At 46.8% G+C, this 17,614-nt stretch overlaps 1 protein-coding gene across 6 annotated transcripts in view; it reads right to left on the bottom strand.

Annotated features, from left to right (window-relative positions):
• FRMD4A (FERM domain containing 4A) overlaps window positions 1-17,614 on the bottom strand; it is a 379,560-nt gene that overhangs the window by 40,086 nt on the left and 321,860 nt on the right. For all 6 annotated transcript variants that reach the window (XM_074903460.1, XM_074903462.1, XM_074903464.1 and 3 more), the window contains 2 exons: window positions 16,023-16,109; window positions 1,734-1,810 (listed from right to left, as the gene is read on the bottom strand). In XM_074903460.1, coding sequence (XP_074759561.1) covers window positions 1,734-1,810; window positions 16,023-16,109 — 164 coding nt within the window. The remainder of the gene's footprint in view (window positions 1-1,733; window positions 1,811-16,022; window positions 16,110-17,614) is intronic.

Genomic DNA, 17,614 nt, shown 5'->3' with positions numbered 1-17,614 from the left:
GCTGAACAACTCCTCGCAGGAGTCCATCCCACTTGGCCAGGAAACTACAACCCAAGCTGTGTTCCTACCATGCCGCTGCAACGTGCCCTGCTGCCTTACAGCCAGAGTACCAGTTCGACCTGGATGGTGGTACTCTCTAGATATGAAAATCAACCAAATTAATTCCCTTGTAGTGAGAAAGTACCAGGCTGACAAGCTGGGATAGGGTTTTGTCTTCCTGGTGCTGATTCAGAGAAACAATGCAATGGAATAAAAAACGGAAGCTCTTCTGTGTCAGTAATTCCTATCATCTAAATACAAATGAGACAGAAGAGGTTCCTCTGTGCAGTCACATTTCATGCATGACACTGAGTTGCAAATATCATCATGATTTTAACATCCTAGAGGGATGTGATTTCTTCTTTTTGCAATTGCTGCTTCCAGGAAAACAGCCAGCCTGAGCGTTTAGGGGCTTCTCGCAGCATGCGTTTCTGATACTTCGTCTGCTGCTGGAGGCTTGGTGGGGGAAGGAGTACACCACCCCCAGCTCCTGGTGCTGGAAGATCTCCCAGCATATTCTCAACTTTGGGAATTTGCTCTGCTAGATTTCATGCGACTATTTACATGGTTAATATTAAGCAGATGCTTTAAGGCTCTACTGACCTGGAGCTGCACAATGATACGAGCTGCCCTACTCAGTTTTTGCTTTAACAAAATGCACCTATGGAGACAAGCACTGTTGTATTGGTGTGACCATGTTTGTATCGGGGCAAATAGACACAGAAACTGCATGCAAACTTCCCTTGATAAAAGTACATATATTAGTACTCAGATAGGCACGGGAAACAGGTGAAACAGGATCACAGCTGAGCGATCAGCAAAACACGCTACTACCAGCAGCACATCAAATCGGTCTGGGAAGAGAGCTGGTTTCCATCAGCTGTATTCACACCTACTTTGCAAGTGGGACATTGCTTTTAGCGAGAACAACTTAGAGAGCAACATACCCACTAGTCACCGTCTGCTGTAACCATCCACTAAGGAAAACGAGCAAGGGGTGCAGAATGTAGTGATTAGATGCAGCACAGTCACTTCAACTCTCTTTCCTACGTTAGATCTTTAAAGTAAGAAAAAAAAGGCTTCTGTGCCAAAAAGACTGATGGGCTTTCATCCAGAGTGCCGGTAAACCTCTGGTACTGTGCCATTCCTTTCAGTTGTGCTACTGAATATTTATTTACAAGGAAGCATGTGAGTACAAAATCTGGCGCCCATCTCCAGGCTCCAAGTGCAACACAGGGACACAAGGGAAGCCCCCTTTCACACACAGGGGTTGCTGGCACTGCAGCTGGGGCACCTGAGCTGCACAGCCCCGGGGGTCAGAAGGTGCCAAAATAGAGGGAAGAAAAAAATATACCGCTAGGAGCTGAGGGGAAACACATCCTCAAAACCACCCTCTCGAGCCCAAAATGTTCTGCTGGAAGGAAGCACCAGCCCCCGGCTTGGTACCCGCTGCCCCTCGCTTACGGGTTCCCCAGCTACCAAGCGCAGCAAGTCCCACAGAGCGGTGGGGGGAGCGGGCTCGCCACGACCCGACTCGGCGCTGCAAAGCCCGGCTCGGCACAGCTCAGCATGGCTCAGTTCTGCTCAGCACGGCTCGCCCGGCTCGGCAAGGCTCAGCTTGGCTCAGAACCGCTCAGCCCGGCTCGGCACTGCAAAGCCCGGCTCAGCCCGCCTCGTCTCGCCTCGTCGCTCACCTGCGCGGGTCGTGCACCTCCACCGAGAACTTCTTCTCGCGGAAATAGAGGTTCTCCAGCTGCCTCCATTGGAAGATCTGCGGGGAGAAGAAGAGGATGAGGCGTCTCCGCGCAGTCCCTCGCCCAGCCCTGCCCGCCGCTCCGCTTCCTCCCGGCGCTGCGGCGGGGCTGCCCCGCTCCGCTCCGCCCCGGCTCGGCTCGGCTCGGCTCGGCCCCGCGTCCCGCCCAGCAGCCGCGGGGCAGCCCCGGGGGCGGGCGGCTCCTTCCCGCCCGGCCCCCGCTGCCTGCGGCGGGCTCGGTGCCGGGGGGGAGGCGGGGGAGGGCGCCGGTTTTCCTTTGCAGGGCGAAATACGGGTTGAACACATGCAAGCCACGGGAAAATGGGGATTCGGGGATTTTTTCCTTCAAGCCACGGGAAAATCGGGATTCGGGGACCTTGTCCTTCGAGGGCTGGCAGCTGGCGTGTGCTGGGCTCTGGCACAGGAGCCTCGGGCAAGGTGTGCAGGGCAGGCCTCGGGGGGCGGAGGTGGCCTGGCTGGGCAGGTAAGAGCCCCACGGGGGCAACTGGTGGCCTGGGCAGGCAGGTGAGAGCCCCACGAGGGCAACTTACACCGCTCCCCTGAAGGGCAATGCGCAGCCCCGCTTTTACCCCCCACAATCAGCGTAGAGCTCGCGCGAGCACAAGCTGAGCGGGGGCAGTTGATCCATCCCTGGAGCTGGCAGGCTGGTGTTGGCAAAGCCCAAGGCTCCAGCACGCCCTAAGCAAGTCACACTCCTGCCTCTGTTTCACACCATGCCTCTGTCGGGGCATCTCAAAGTAGCACCCAGAAAAAGCCAATGGTAGCACCGAGGAGGGAAACTGAGGCATGAAGCAGTCACGGGAGGAAAATGCAGCTCATCCCGGGTGCTGGCTGTGTGTCCTCGCCCCTGAGTCAGCATGGGGCAGTCCTGGGGGTCTCTGCCGGTCCACCGAGGGTCCGTGCCCCTGGGCAGTGGGATGCACTCACGTGGTCCCTGTACCCCACACCTCTGCTGTAAAATAACCCCCATCTCCATCTCCCGGGCAGGAGGGAGGACTGAATGCAGAGGCAGCGCGAAGGACGCAGTGACTGCAAAACACCGTGTCAGCTCTGCAAACCACTGCACCGTCACCGCCGCGGACAGGTCCACCACTGCCTCCTATTTACAAATGAGTAAACCAAAATCTAAACCCTGGCTTCCAGGCTGCTAATCCACAGGGAGGAGGCAGCCTCCATCCCCCTGGGCATCTTGCAGTTCGGCTTCCCCGCGCTGCGCCTAGCAAGCAGCGGAGCTCGGGGAGCATAACCTCACTGCTGGGGAGCAGAGCCAGCAGAACTTTCCCTGATTTATACTCCTTCTCCCACTACAAGCAGCTTCTGTGGAGTTCCTGTCCTACCCCCAAGGAAGGCGCTGGCTCCTGCCATGCCGAGATAAGCTGCTTGCCAGTGTCAGCGCTCTGGAGATAAGTAAACAGGAGGCGTAATTTGATTTGCACTGATTAAGCTGCTGGTGGAGGTAAAAATCTAGAAAATAAAACACAGCGAAGACCCAGAATTTTCTCCTTGCAAAATTGAAAATATTTGTGTTTGTAAAAGTTTCCAACCAAGAGTTGGTTTTGGGGGGTGGGTGGGGTGGGTTTTTTTCTTTCTATAAGGGGGTGTTTGGAAGGAAGGGTGGGGTATGGGGAGCACTGAGCTGCCCCGTACTCTTGCGTTGCAGGAGAGTAGGGGGTGAAGGGGGCCAGGAGGGATGGGAAGCTCGAAGGGCTGGGTTACTCATTATTTTATTCCTCCACTGGAAAAAATAATCGCTGCATAGAAGTTGTAATCACCAAATGAAGCCCAGAAATACCCACTATTTTACTGACAGAGGACAGACATGGGGTGAAAGTGTTAAGCCAGAAGCTGAGGTCTGAACGTGAAGTCTGTCTCCCCTGCAAGCACCCAGCACTGCAGCTGAGCTCCAAAGGCACAAAAAGGAAGTTTTGGGCCTAAACTCCCACTGACAACAACTGGGGTCAAGTCTGAGACTGCCATGTGGGCTGCCAAAAACATCCCTCTGTGATTCCACATGCCAGTCCGCAAGGCGGGGAGGATAACGCGGCCGTGCTGCACAGCATGTGCAGAGGACGTGTTTGGGAGGCGCTCAGACATGTGGAACACATAAGAGTCTACAAAACCAGCAGATCACACCCTTCAAAAAATATCCCTCTGTCCCCAGGTCCCCTGTTGTCATTTATGACTAAACTTCGGCAGGGCGCAGAAGGAATGTGAGAGCCTTTTCAGAGCTGCTAGCAGCCACTCTCTTCCCCATCCTCCTCCCTCGGACTCTGACAGACTGTCCCTTGCACTCCAATCCTTTCCTATTTTGTCCTCTCTGCTACCAAACCTCAGTGCTCTGTTCATTAACTGCAGTTCCGTTTCCCTTCGATGATTAACTCCAACTGTCCAAACACACAGGGCTCTGGGGGGGCTGTTCAGATGCACAAATGTAGGCGTCGGGTGCCATTTTCCATGCCCCAGGGTACCCTGCCTGGCCCCTGGCTGCTGCCCCAGGAGGGAAGGAGGGAGCCTGGCGTAGGTCTGGTGTGTATCTGCCAGCCCTATGCAGACGTCTTGGATCCCTAGCAGTGCCTAAAACGGAATTAGACACCTACGGTTTGGGCACAAGAGCAGCTCCCCAGATCGCTGCATTTTTATATTTAGTTTCTTTGTTTTTCTTGGCAGAGTGTGGAAGGAGGCAAATCCAGACTCTTGGGAGGAAGGGGGTGAAAATGACCCCACAACTTGAATTTGTGTCTTTTTTTCCATAGCCCTGCTCTCCAGAACGTACACATGTTTTGCTATTGCTCTAACTCCTCTCCCCTTGCTCCTCAAATATTATTCTGCAGCCTCCCACTCCTTTTGCCCACAATGATCTGAGACATGTCACCCTTCCTATACATAAGGAATCCAATCTGCAAAAATGTGAATTCCCACAAGAAAGTATCTGCTTTCCTGTTAGCTGATCACAACCCCTCAGGAGAAACAAAGCCTAAGGTCTCCCTTCAGCCAGACCTCCTAATGTAAGCAAGCTGTTCCCTTCACCAGTTGCCCAGCTTACATACAGTTTCAAATTGATGTTGTTAATTCAGTGACAGATGCACAAGGTGCCATTAGTGGGTCTTCTTAAATGGAAGCATAATTTTTACTCATCAAGATCCTTTTACCACGCTGGTGCTTGCAACCTTCACTGGGGAATATGGAGCCACAGCAGGGAGCTGGTCGTAATTTCACCGGTCTTGCGGAAATGCAGTGACAAGAGATGCGTGCTGGTTTGGGGGCTAGTTTGAGTCAAAGCATCCATGTTCATGGCAGGTTTGCCTCTTCCTACACCAAGACTGGGTCTGGTTTTGGGTTGTTTGGCTTATGATTGTTTTTGGTTGATTTGCTGGGCCGAATCCAACGCCTGCCCTTGTGGGTTGGACAATTCGTATTGGCTTTACTGGAGTTGTATTAGGGCTGTAGTGACTTTTGCCAGATGAAAGGTACCTCACAGCAGGGACTGGGACAACATGTCCCCAAACACGCTGGAAATGAGGCTTAGGAGACTAAAGTACCTCAGTAATACAAGCTGAGAGCACAGTTCCCCTGCCCTTTAGTAGCTGCCTTCACTCGGAGCCTGCAGACAAGGGGACAATTAGTGGTGCTTGCGGTGGGCTGAGTTTCTGTGATGTGGTGGTTTGCCCGCTGGGATCTCTTCTGAGGTCAGCAGCCCATTTTGGATCATGAAGCACTGGACAGCTTTCAGATGGGAACAATTTTTGGTAGTGGCCATCATTACAGGCTGCACATGAGATCATTTAATCTTCAATAGATACTTAAGGAAGTCTCCATGAGACTGGCTTCTGAGCACAGCTGCACACTCACACATGCATGTGACAGGGAAAGGGCTACTAAAGAGGAGAAAAGAATTACTCTTATTCCCTCCTTCTCTGGGGGGACCATCTCCACTGTGGGCTCTGTTTCATTGTGCCAATAAAACTGGAACCTACACTATCACTTGAATGTTGCAAAACTGCTTATCAACCCATAAACATTCAAGGGAATAATTGTTCCCTGTCAGACCATGTGTACTGTGGGTGGGTGGGGAGGCTATGGTGGAGAAGCCAGTGCCAGAAATGGCTTTTCTGCAAAGCTGGCAGCCTGGAAGAGGAGCCAGGGGAGAGATCCGAGTGCTGCACGGTGTGCTGCAGAGAATTCAGGTGCAAGCTACAGGAATTTTCTCACTGGAAAACCCTTCCAAGAGGCAGGCAAGCTTGCCAGGCACCAGATGTTTGTGACTAGTTACAAAGAGCTGCAGTCAAAGCCCTTCAGACGCAAGCTTCTTTTGTGAGCACACTTGTGGTTTGCTGGCTGCTCCCTAATTAAGCTGAGCCTGGAGGAGAGGAGGCCCAGGGATCTGCATCCGTTTCAGCCATGTGAGTCTGAAGAAGGTTTTTACCATTTTTATTGACCGTGGGGCCAGTGCCGTGGAGTTTGCACACAGCAGGAGGTAGGGTCAGCGTGAGAGCATTTGAAAAATGCCAGAGGTTCCTAATAAAGAAGGGAGGGTGTTTTGTGACTGAAACATAGAGGAGTGTTTCTGGCTTGGTCACTCATGTCCTGGGTGACCTGGACTTCGCTGAGATGTGGGGAGCTTGAGTTAATCTGTGCTAGGCACTGGGACGTGCTCTGTCCCTCTGTGCTCAGGAAGCCTTTCCTGAGTATCCTGTGGAGGGACTGTGCCATACATTTGGGAACCCTTGGCAGTAATGAGGCTGTTGCTGGCTCGTGTTGCCCTGCAGCTCAAGGACAGAACCGAGAGGGTTCCTGAAGGGCAGCACTAGTGGTTGGTGCACAGTACTCTCTGGATTACAGTACCTAGAGAAACATGCCCAAATAGTACCTTTTGGAATAATTCTCAGGCTTCTCTCTTCTGGGGTTGAAGTACTGGGTCCCTGATACTGTCTTCTGCCTGCTGTGCCCAGAAGAGCTGGGCTTGGCACTGAGCTGGGCAGTGTGCGCTGTGGCTGGACAACCCCGTGGGGATACAGTGTGAAACATTTTGCATTGTGTCTATTAAGCACCAGATATAAATGCCCAGGTATTTGGCATCTTGTTTTCTTTCCCTTTTCTGTGTGTATGTCTTCCCCTGAAGCACCTGAGATGGGGCACAGGCAGAATGGGATTACTCAGCGATGCACACACTCTCAGGGGTTTCAGATATCATGCTTGGTGGCTGGTCAGAAACAAACCATCTGCAGAAGTCTACACAGGATCTAACTGCTGTTTGTCTGCTCTCTTGTGACCTAAAGGGGATTTGCAAAGGAAATGGAGACAGAATTTTCTCAGAGGTGCCCAGCAAAAGTATGAGGCAATGGACACAGGTTTCAAGGCTGCAGCAAGCAAAATTCTGACTATAAAAAAACCCCAAACCCCAGAACAATCAATGAAGGTAGTCAAATACCATAGCTGTGAGTAATGTGATCGAACTCTGAAGTTGGCCCAACTTTGAGCAGAAGGTTGGGCTAGAGACCTCCAGAGGCCTTTTTGACCTATATTTTTCTTTGATTCTAAGCATCTAATAAATGACCAACTTTAATTGCTGTTGGACTGACTGACCTATATGGCGTCTCCCAGTCTTTCAAGTCTTGCAGCTTCTTAGACGATTAATGCCTTGTTAAATCACACTATGCAGAAGGAACAAACATCCCTCCAAATGCATGGACTACCACCCAGACTGGATACTCTGAAAGGCTTCTAGGAAAGGCAGGGAAATAACGTGGCACATTTCTAACGGCCCAAATGCAACCCCTTCCCTCGCCTACGCTATGGGCAAGAGCCAACCATGGATGACATCCCGATACTAAAACTGGTACTAAACAATGGAACTAAACAATGACAGTACTTTCCCACAGCTTGCATGAGTGCAGCTACAAACTCCCGAGTCTTTTGTTTTGCAGTTTAAAGACAAAACAAACCTAAGAAAAAAATTCCTCCTTGGAAATGTAATTCCTTCCACTGAACAAACCAGCAAGCAAAATTCTAGGGGCTGAGTTATGCAGGAGGTCAGGGTGGAGGTTATGAGCGGTCCCTTTTTGGCCTTAAATTCAATGAAAATCACATCTCCAGCGAAGTCAATGGCAGTTTTGTCCCAGTGATTTCAGTGGGGCCATGGTTTCCGGGCATGGATTTGTGTTCTGCCTCAAGTCAACCCTGCTCCCATCAATCATACCTCTGTCAAACTAGTTAGAGTGAATGAGGAAGGATTTGGTCCAGGCAGAACAGCACCATCTTAGCTCAAACAAACGGGGTCTTGTTTCAGGGGCAGATTTTCCAAGAGATTTCCGTGGGCTGTCACCTGTGAATTAGTGTGACTTGCTGAGGGTGCCCCCAGGTCATGAGATGGGGATGCTGCTGTACTATAACTTAGCCCTCCATCCTGCCACACTTCCATTCATTCCTGTATTTCTATTTCGTTTGGGTTATTTTTTTTTTCCTTTCACTTCCCAAAACAAAAAAATAAAAGGTTTCCTGTGTGATTTGATGTGGGAAAGAACCCCACCAATGATCTTCCCAGAGGCTTGCTGTCCTCCCTTCCCCCATGGAATGAGAGAGTGGCTTGGCTAAGTGGGATTTTCAGTGGTCTGTCAGCAATCTCAGCTCACTATCTAATTACTTCTTCCCCTCAGGCTTCAGGACTCTTTTTTTGCCAAACAATTTCTGGTCCAATTTGAGATCCCTTTTGCTGTGTGCTGTTCTTATGGGACCACACCACCCCAACAAACATTTCTGGCTTGACCAAACAGAAATTGCATCTAGATCTATATAATCACTACTCTGCACTCATTTCCATTACAGAGAGACAATTCCCTATTAAATTTCAGAGTGGTTTATTGGCTCAGAGAGACAGCAAAGCATCAGATCACAGAGGGAAGAGCTGCGATTTGGACAAAGCATTATTTGTCTACATAATGCAACTTGATATTTGTGTCTATAACTGTATACAGACTGGGAAATCAGACTTTGCCTTTATATACAACTAAATCCACCTTCGCTGCACATATATATCTGGTAGATGCTTTTAGAAACTGCATTGCTGTCACCATGCTGGGTGCGTCTAAATCAATAGGTCTACAGATTCTTGTAAGTTAAAATTTCTCTCTTTTATCCTCTGCAAGCAAATCAAAGTGACTAGATCTTTCTGCATTGAAGATCTCTCCTTTCTGACATAATATATACTACGTATTAGATAAAGCGTGCCCAGCCTATAGCCTATGAATCAGCTGTGTCTCCCAAGAATGATTTATGCTGCCCACAAACCATTCCTACTACTCTCTTTCCTCAGGATCCTTTTGTCATCTCTATTGGCATGCATGAGGTACATCTATCTTGGAACCAAAATGCGGGAACCACTATGACCATTCCACACTGCTATGGTGACACACACACACATTAGGTTATATGACTAAAAATACTCCTGTGATGCACCATGTCTGCATATGGGGTGCCACAGCAGCAGCAATCCCAGGTACATGGTAATGGGCTGCAATGCCTGTCCCTGAGACTCCTGCCCAGGCCACTGACTTAAAGATGTCTCATTCATAGCCACTGAATGACTGAGTCCCTCCTTGGTTTCATCTGGTGATAAAAATGCCCAGGCGTTTGGAGTAGGGAGACTTGGTGAGCTAAAAGACAGCATTTGGGAAGGGTGGGGCATGTGGGGAGACTGCTACCAATTCAGAGCCAAGTGTAAGTGCTCAAGGAGGTTTCAATCTCGCTCCAGATCTCCACCCTAACTCCAGGGTGCTGAGGTCCAATTTGTTTCACTTTGTGCTGTCAGAGTGATTTGTCTTTGCATCTTGTTGAAGTTCCTGCTGTGTGCTGCAGAATCATTTAAAACTTGGCTGCTGCTTTTATAGAGAATTACCCTTTAATACCTGAATATGACAAAGCACTTAGAGCAAGGGAGTTTTACTTTGATGGGACTACTCCTATATTTAATGGTAGCCATGGGCTTGACTTGGCTGGATCAGGGGATGGGATGTCATGCTGTAGCCTTTGTCAATGTAAATTCTCACAGAAAATCCTGGTGACTGTATGCCTGATGGTATCACCACAGTACACGTACACTAAACCACCAAAGCAGTGATGGTTTCCTTATAAAACAGCAGTGCCTTAGACTATGTATTAGTGTTTACGTTAGTAATATGCATTATAGTTGACCAAGTTACATCTTTACCTAGATAATGGGAACTGAGCATGACTATTTTATGATTGCTTTACCTAGACAATCTACTTAGCCATCTGAGATCAGCCCTGTTTTGGGGCAGCTTATACAAGAAAGAGAAAAAGTGGTGATGACCTATACCTAACTGTTAATTCATCCTGGTTCAACCACAGCAAATTCCATGCAGCCAAATTCCTTCCGTCTTGTTTTGAGCTATGGAGCCCTTGTGTCACTCCACAAAGGCAGTGTGTAGGTTAATGGTAGTTTATTTCTCTGGCTGCTGTGATTTATGCAGCCTGTACCCATACCCAACTCCTACAGCTGTGCTGTAGGATATCGATGGTGGGTCAGATGGTGAATGGGATTAGGAACCAATCAAGGTTAAAAATGACCACTTTTTTTGGCTGGGTTATGCTGAGCTCTGATCCCTTCTCTGGACCAGTTTCCTTCCTGGCCACACAATGATACCAGCATGATTGAGGAAAGGGCCCAGGGGAGGAAATGAGCAGTGGTGGCAGGATTGCGATGGGAGCAGAGGATGGTGAAGGCCACTTCGGCTGGTACTGCTGCCAAAAGAAACGTTCTCTGAATGACAGCCCAGTGGCATGTCCGGCCAAATCCTGTGGAAGTCCTCAGTGTCAGGGACAAAATCCTGCTTTCCAGCCCAGTATGCTCTGATCTGATTTATTCATTTCCCAGTGCATTTGGCAGCTTTTTGGCACAGTGAAGTGCAGTGGTAGGGCATGGGGTAGTGGGTGCTGAAAGGGGAAGAGCCTAGTGCTGAACAGCAGACACCCCAAACTGAGGGCAAGCAGCAGTAAAAAAGGTACTAGTGGGAACATGGTCTCCTGTGTAACAGGGATGGAGTAAGACATTTCATCAGGGGAAAGTCTTAAACTGCTCTTCAACAGTCACAGATCTGGGTCTTACATTTTGATATGGAAGGAAATGGGGTGAGCAACCTCTCTGTGAGAAGAAACTGTGTGGTACGGAACCTCTCTTTGTGTATGTCTCCCTCCTCCAGTGCTCCACATTTCCAAATACTAAACCAAGACTGAATTACTGCACTATAAAATGAGTTGAACCTGCCGTGACCTGAAGACTGGTTCAGTTTACAGCCAAGTCCATAATCCAAAAAGCATGAAGGATCAGCAACGGGAAGAGAAATAAAAGCTCTGAGCAGAAGGAGTCAGCAGGTAGTCCTTAACAGTCAGCTAATCACAGTGAATAATTTATTGCAGCAATGCCACTGAGACTCCACTAGCTTTTAAACCAGTATTTCCTGAAAATGTTTTCTGCTCCTCTTGTATCATTTGTAAATTTGAAATCTTTTATCCCTGTCTGCAATGCAAAGATGTTTGCAAAGGTCTCAGGAAATGATGCCGTTCCAATAAGAGCCCAATTTGACAGGAGTCCAATACATTGTCTCTGACCCCACTTGATTCTGGATGCTCTAGACAAAGGCCAGCCCTTTCTGAATACACCCTTGGCTCGGTGGCACGCCAGTGAGAGGAGCGTTACACATGCGCCAACGCCTCTGACAACAGAAACCAACCTGCTGCCAAATCAAACACTCTCCTTGAACGTGAGGGTTTATAACCCCTCCCCAAATCCTGTTCAAAACCAACCAATTCAATGGTAAACCTCTGGATGGGGGGGGTCACACTTTTAGTCCTATCTTCAACCCTTCTAAGCTCTTGACCTCTATTGTATCATGAGGCAAGGAGTTATACAAGTGAATTGGGCTCCCTGTAACTGACGTGAATTTCTTGTTTCTTTTGCCTTTTTTGATTATCCTGATGTTTTATGATCAGTCAGGACAGAGACCAATTTGTCAGCCTCCTCCTCCCCATCGTTCACTCGTTTTTATACATTTCACATCAATCCCTACTTTATGTTTTCTTAAGTTACTGGTCTGTCATTCCTTCACCACAGGAAGCACAAGTTTAACCACTCCATCAGTGCAATTACTGACTTGACAATGCTTCATTATGCCCTAAAGCAGAGAGGATCTCTATTTGCTCTGCAATAAAGCAGCTCTTAATTAGTCTATTGCTCCTCCTGTGTAAATATCTCATTTTGCCTCTGGAATTGGGAAAGTTCACTCTATCTCTTGCTGTTTGGAATAGGCCAAGTGACATCACAACAGCAATCTTTCACTTTCTGGACACAACATGCTGATTACTTTGCTCATGCTGTTGACAAGCAGGTGATTTCTCTCTGATCAGACACTTAAAGCCACTGATTTTACTTGTGCTTTGTATTGCTCGGTAGGATGGGTCCAACTCAGCTCTTCTTTGTGCATGTTTAAATGGGAAGTCAATCCATTACCATTGCTTTGGATTCACAACAATACTACAAATGAAATTCTTCTGTAATGAGAATCCACAGAGCATTGTGGAGACTTTGTGGCAAGGGACAGAGTATTTTCATAGCATGCTTCATTTCATCTCAGAGAAAGGATAACGCTGGGAAGAAACGACGGAAACCGATATTTGGCTGTCACAGGGAAAATCTTTGTCAAGCTACTTTCGCAATGGAATTTTGGGATGCCTCACATTTTATCTTGTTTCCAAAAGTCTTTATATCCCTCGGGTTCTTTTCAGACAACCAGAGAATGCAAACACTGATAATAATGTTTACAAGTCTGAGAAAAAAGGCTCACCTTAAGTTTCGTTTCCACTAGCCTTCTGTGGAAGAAAATGAGATAACACTCTACAGAGGTATTTCTTACAAAGCAACCAAACACGACCAGACTCTCCTTTAAGGTAATTTTATTTCTGGTGATAAGTTAAACAATTTCTCTGCTTGTTTATTTGCTATATGGAAGTCCTTTGGCTGACTTCGTTAATCATTCACTCTTCAGATTGGAGTTAATTGTTTACTAACTGTTAAGCTGTGTGCATTAAAAGATGCCTTTGGGCTCTTAAATCAGTGGGAATATCTCAATAAAACGACAGAGACATGCCTAGTACTACTACTACTGCTTGGGCATGCTGGTCTCACAGCTCCAGGCTATGTTGCTTCTGCTCCATGTACAAGTGTCTTGGGATGGAGTGGAGTTACATCCCTACCTGCTGGTTAAAATGAACAAACACCACTCACAGATAATATAGTCACACAGGGGGGCTGCAATGCCTTGCTCCTTCTTTCCAATTGCTCTGCAATGCAAGCAAAAAAACCCCTAATGACCCTTCTCTGAAAATGATGGTTTTGGTCACTACAGCCTCAGCAGCTTGTGGGAGAGTGGTGCTGGCACATCTTATCTGAAGACCCGGTTCCAAAGAATTTGCTTTGGTTTCTCATGAATATTGGATGGTGCTGACTCAAGATGGGTATAACCCAGCAAGACAATGACTCCTTTTTGTCGTGCTTTTTCAAGGCACGCCAAGCCTTGAAGGACTTTTTCTTTTCACAGGGAAGAGTTTGTGGAAGCTGAGCCTAACATAGAGGGAGGGGGACTGTGCCCATGTTGGATGCTGTGCGCTGCTGCTACAAAAAATGACACTGGTTCTGCAAGCCACTACTGAACTTCCTGAGTGTCTCAGCATATGGTTAGCAGGATAGTAGCCAACTTTCTGTACTTGATACTCCCTTCTTGTCCAGCTGCAGTGATGGATTTTGTGAGGTATATCAAAACGTTTGCATTCATTTAATACCTAAGAATGACCAGCTGTCGGATCATAACTGATATGGACCAAACCTGAGTTCAAACAAGCGACATTCAAGAAGAAGCCTTTGGCAGGGCTTGCTGAGTCTGTGAGCTAGCCTCTGAACATGCAGGAGGAAAACAGAAAAGAGAATATTAAGCCTCAAAGTGATGGCTTTGGGTAGCTTCAGGATTTCCACAGAAGTCAAGCATCAGGAGGAGAGAGCATAAAAATAGAAGCACAGAGTCACATTGGGCTCTGCAGCCCAGCTCCAGCTGCATTCCAGTTTAACAACCCTGCATTCCCATCTGAATCACTGTGGACTAGGTGCCAGATACCCATCTCAGCTGCATCCCCAGTAATACTGGAGGACTTATGCCCGAGTGAGAATAGCGAAAGCAAGATCAGGTTCTGGCCCTGCATTAGCCTCGATTCTCCTCTCCAGACTCATCCAACTTGCTGACAAACCTAGTTAGTTTTTTAGAGACACATGGGTGATTTACTCCAGCAATTTAACGAAAACGTGGTTTTGACTGACTGCTAATGGGATCGCCTGAGATAGGCTCAGCTGCTTAGTGTGGGTTACAGTTTTTCTTGCAAACACAATAAGCATGGAAATCTATCTAGGATGACATAATAGGAAAACATTACAATCTCCCTTATAAGACAAGCAAGGTTTTTATATGCATTTAATATAAATGTCTTGGTTTCAGCTGGTTTCTTGCTACAATTTTCTGCTTGTGTTTCTTCCAGGGAGATTTATTTTTCCATTGTAATTTTTCAATTTGTTTCTGGCACTGGCAATGTGCAGGAACAAAATAATAACGATCAGAAAAGACAAAATTTCTTTCCCCCTCCCCCCCCTAATTTTACCTTTCAGAAAGCACATTAAGGATTTCCCCTCCCCTTTGCACAGCAAAGACTTGAACCAGCCCATGCTGGTATAGTGAAATGAATCAGATACTATGGTAAGATCCCAGATACCAGGGTTATCAAGTGAAATTTTACAATCTAATTAGCAGAGGATTAAACATTGTACCTCACTGAGGCAGTTGAGCTGCTCTCGCCAGAGGGGTTTTACCACCTGTGTAGGGTAAGAAGTCTTTTCACTTGCTCTGCAGAGGGTAAAAGCACTCGATGGAGAAATAATGAAGCCTCAGCCACTCTATCCGAGTCCTGTCCCTGATTTAGGCTATGCATTTTCAAATAGCCCTGCCAACAGATGGGTTTTGCAAGCATCACATAACACAGAAATGCTCATCTAGGCTGTCTTTTCACTGCTGTGGTCTCTGGATTATGGCAATGGACAAATTCTAGCCTGGAAATTTCTGCTCTCCCTTCCCACCCAGATTTATGACCACTTCTGCTAAGCCACAGAATTTCTCAGTGGTTTATACATAAGGCATACATTGCTCTGGGTCTCCTGGATTTCATATATAATTTGCTGAGACAAAAAATAAATAATTCCCAATAAAGAGAAAACTGGCATGCTATTTTTCAGGGTTACGCTGCAGAAAATGGGTAGGAGATGCTTAAGGCCCTGATTCAAGGAGCAGTGTGAGAACTAGAGGTAGGTTAGTGGAGGGACAGAGAGGCTGGCCAAGATGTTACCAAGCTTTAAAATTAATATTACAGACTGAATCACACTGAGCAGCTGAAAAGAAGAGAAAGCAGAGAAGCTGAGAAAGGAGGCTTGACTCTTCTAGTGGAGACAGCTGTCTCCACTCACGCTGTCAGAATACCTGACCTCTTTTGTTCTTTCTTCTGCTGTTCTCCACCAACCCTCTCATCCCATCAGGATTGATAAAAATTGCTATAGCTTGTAAATGGCTGAGTCCTGTCATGGCAGGGCATTATTTTCCTCCACAGAAATGTTTCTGTTACTAAGACTGACTTCTGAAGGCATCTTTTAAGGACATGTCTTCCCTGGGGGGTTGGCACTAATGGAGATATGTGGGTGCAAACACCTAGCCTAGGCATGTTTTAAACTATCACGTGTCAGTATGGCTTGCCCTGTAGGTAATGATTGATCCCAAATAGGTGTGTCTTTTAGAGCACAGATGCTCTGTGAAGACGTCCTTACTCCCTTCATCCTTTTCTTCAAGGAATAAAAAAACCCATTAATAGCCTTCAGTGAATAAAAGGATAGTCAATGCACCTATTATTTCTTCCCATACATCAACATTTAATAAATCAAGAGCTACTTTTGTCCATTAATTCTTTGCAGACTTTCAGACAAGTTTAGGAAAAAATGAATATCCTTCAAAATCACATGAATCAATGCCAGCGTTTGGCATATATCACACCCTCAAATCAAGCTATAACAGGCATAGCAAGCCCAGGCCTTGGTAGAAAAGTAAACACTTACCTTTCTTGGTTTCACTTTGTCATGGTAGTCATATTGAAAAATCCCCTTGTAGCTAAGTCCTAACCACCAAGGAATTCCCTGCTTGTCCTGGAAAAGAAAACAGAGGGAGTTATATTGAATGGGATGGGGAAATGCTGGAGATTTCCTAGGTTGTTATTCAAGGTGAAGATTTGTTCCTAAGTAATATCTTTCAGTATCGTGGGTTTTGTTAAATTACCCCTGCTGAATTTCCTCAAGTCACAAAGCTCCATGGTGCTTAGGAGAGATCTGTTTCACTTTTGGCCATGATATATAAAACAGTTTAAAATGCATCACATGTGATCAAGTTACTCAAAATGCTGCCAGGGGCAGTGAGGAGGTTTGACATGGGTCCCTTGTGCAGTGTTGCATCCTCTTTCTCTTCTCTGTAAATTATTCAGTCTGAACACTCAGAGACTGGAGAGGAAGGAAAGTGAATCACCCAGCTGACTTGAATTATGTGGAGGGATTTTAGCCTTAATCTTGAAAACGCAGCAGTAATGGGATCTGAGAGCTACCAAGTGATAAGGTCTGACAGGCTCGGACCCAACTGCTTTGTGTCTGAGTGTGCAATAAAATGGCCTTATGGGGTAATGGCTGATATCTGATACCAGCCTCTTTGCAATTTACTGAACTGGAGTCCTCAATGAAATTACATCTGTTCTGTTAATGTGATAGAGAATGGCAGGGTAAAATGCAGCTAAAACAAAACCCCCACATCAGGCAGAAGCAAAACCTATTACGTGCAATATTTGCTGCGGCACTGCTGCTCGCTGGTACTTACTGATCATGGGGAGCTCACTGGAATAGCCCTCAGGTGTTTGCAGGCTTGAACACCCAGCCCAAACCACCAGATCGTTCTTGACTGAGAGGAGTCCAAGAGATCTGGATGGAAAGGGTGCTGGCAGGATCCTGCCCTCTGGCAAAAAATGAGGCTAATGCTTTTCACAAAACGCCATGCACATTAGCAGGAATAGACTAGAAACACATCTGCCTGAGACAGGTACTGTCAGGTATTTGTGTTTTTATGGTACCCCATGTGTGCAAGATATTACAGATGTATGAAAAAACATATGATCTGTGCAGAGGGATAATGATGAAACACATCAAAACTTCAGGAGTGATAAATGAGGGAATATGCTCTGGGGAGTGTGGATCTAGCTTTCTTTATATGTTTATTGATTTATCTACTTAAAAAAATAACAACCCTACAGAGCTGGTCAGGCAGGGAAGTAGTAATAATAATAATAATAATAATAATAATAATAATAATAATAGACTGGAAGATTTGGTGATAAATCATTAGACAAAAGAAATGAGGGATTTCATTAATACCTGCATGAAATCCACATAGTTAGAACTGGAGAGCTGTTTGAGGAGGGAAACATGTTATCTCTAGAGTGTGGGCCAATGATTAGGCATTAAAAAGATGTACTATATCTGTATTCATCTGCCTGTATGTCAACTGAAGGGAGCTACAGTCTGCAGGTCACGGCTGGCTCATGGATCTGCAGGCTGAGAAAAATCTGACTTCTGGAACTACAAAAAGAAGTGAAGCAACAAGACTGTCAGCA

This window comes from Athene noctua, chromosome 3 (assembly GCF_965140245.1).
Source record: "Athene noctua chromosome 3, bAthNoc1.hap1.1, whole genome shotgun sequence".
Classification (NCBI taxonomy): domain Eukaryota; kingdom Metazoa; phylum Chordata; class Aves; order Strigiformes; family Strigidae; genus Athene; species Athene noctua.
Note: the sequence above shows the minus strand (reverse complement) of the source record. Positions and strands in the feature narration are given on the sequence as shown.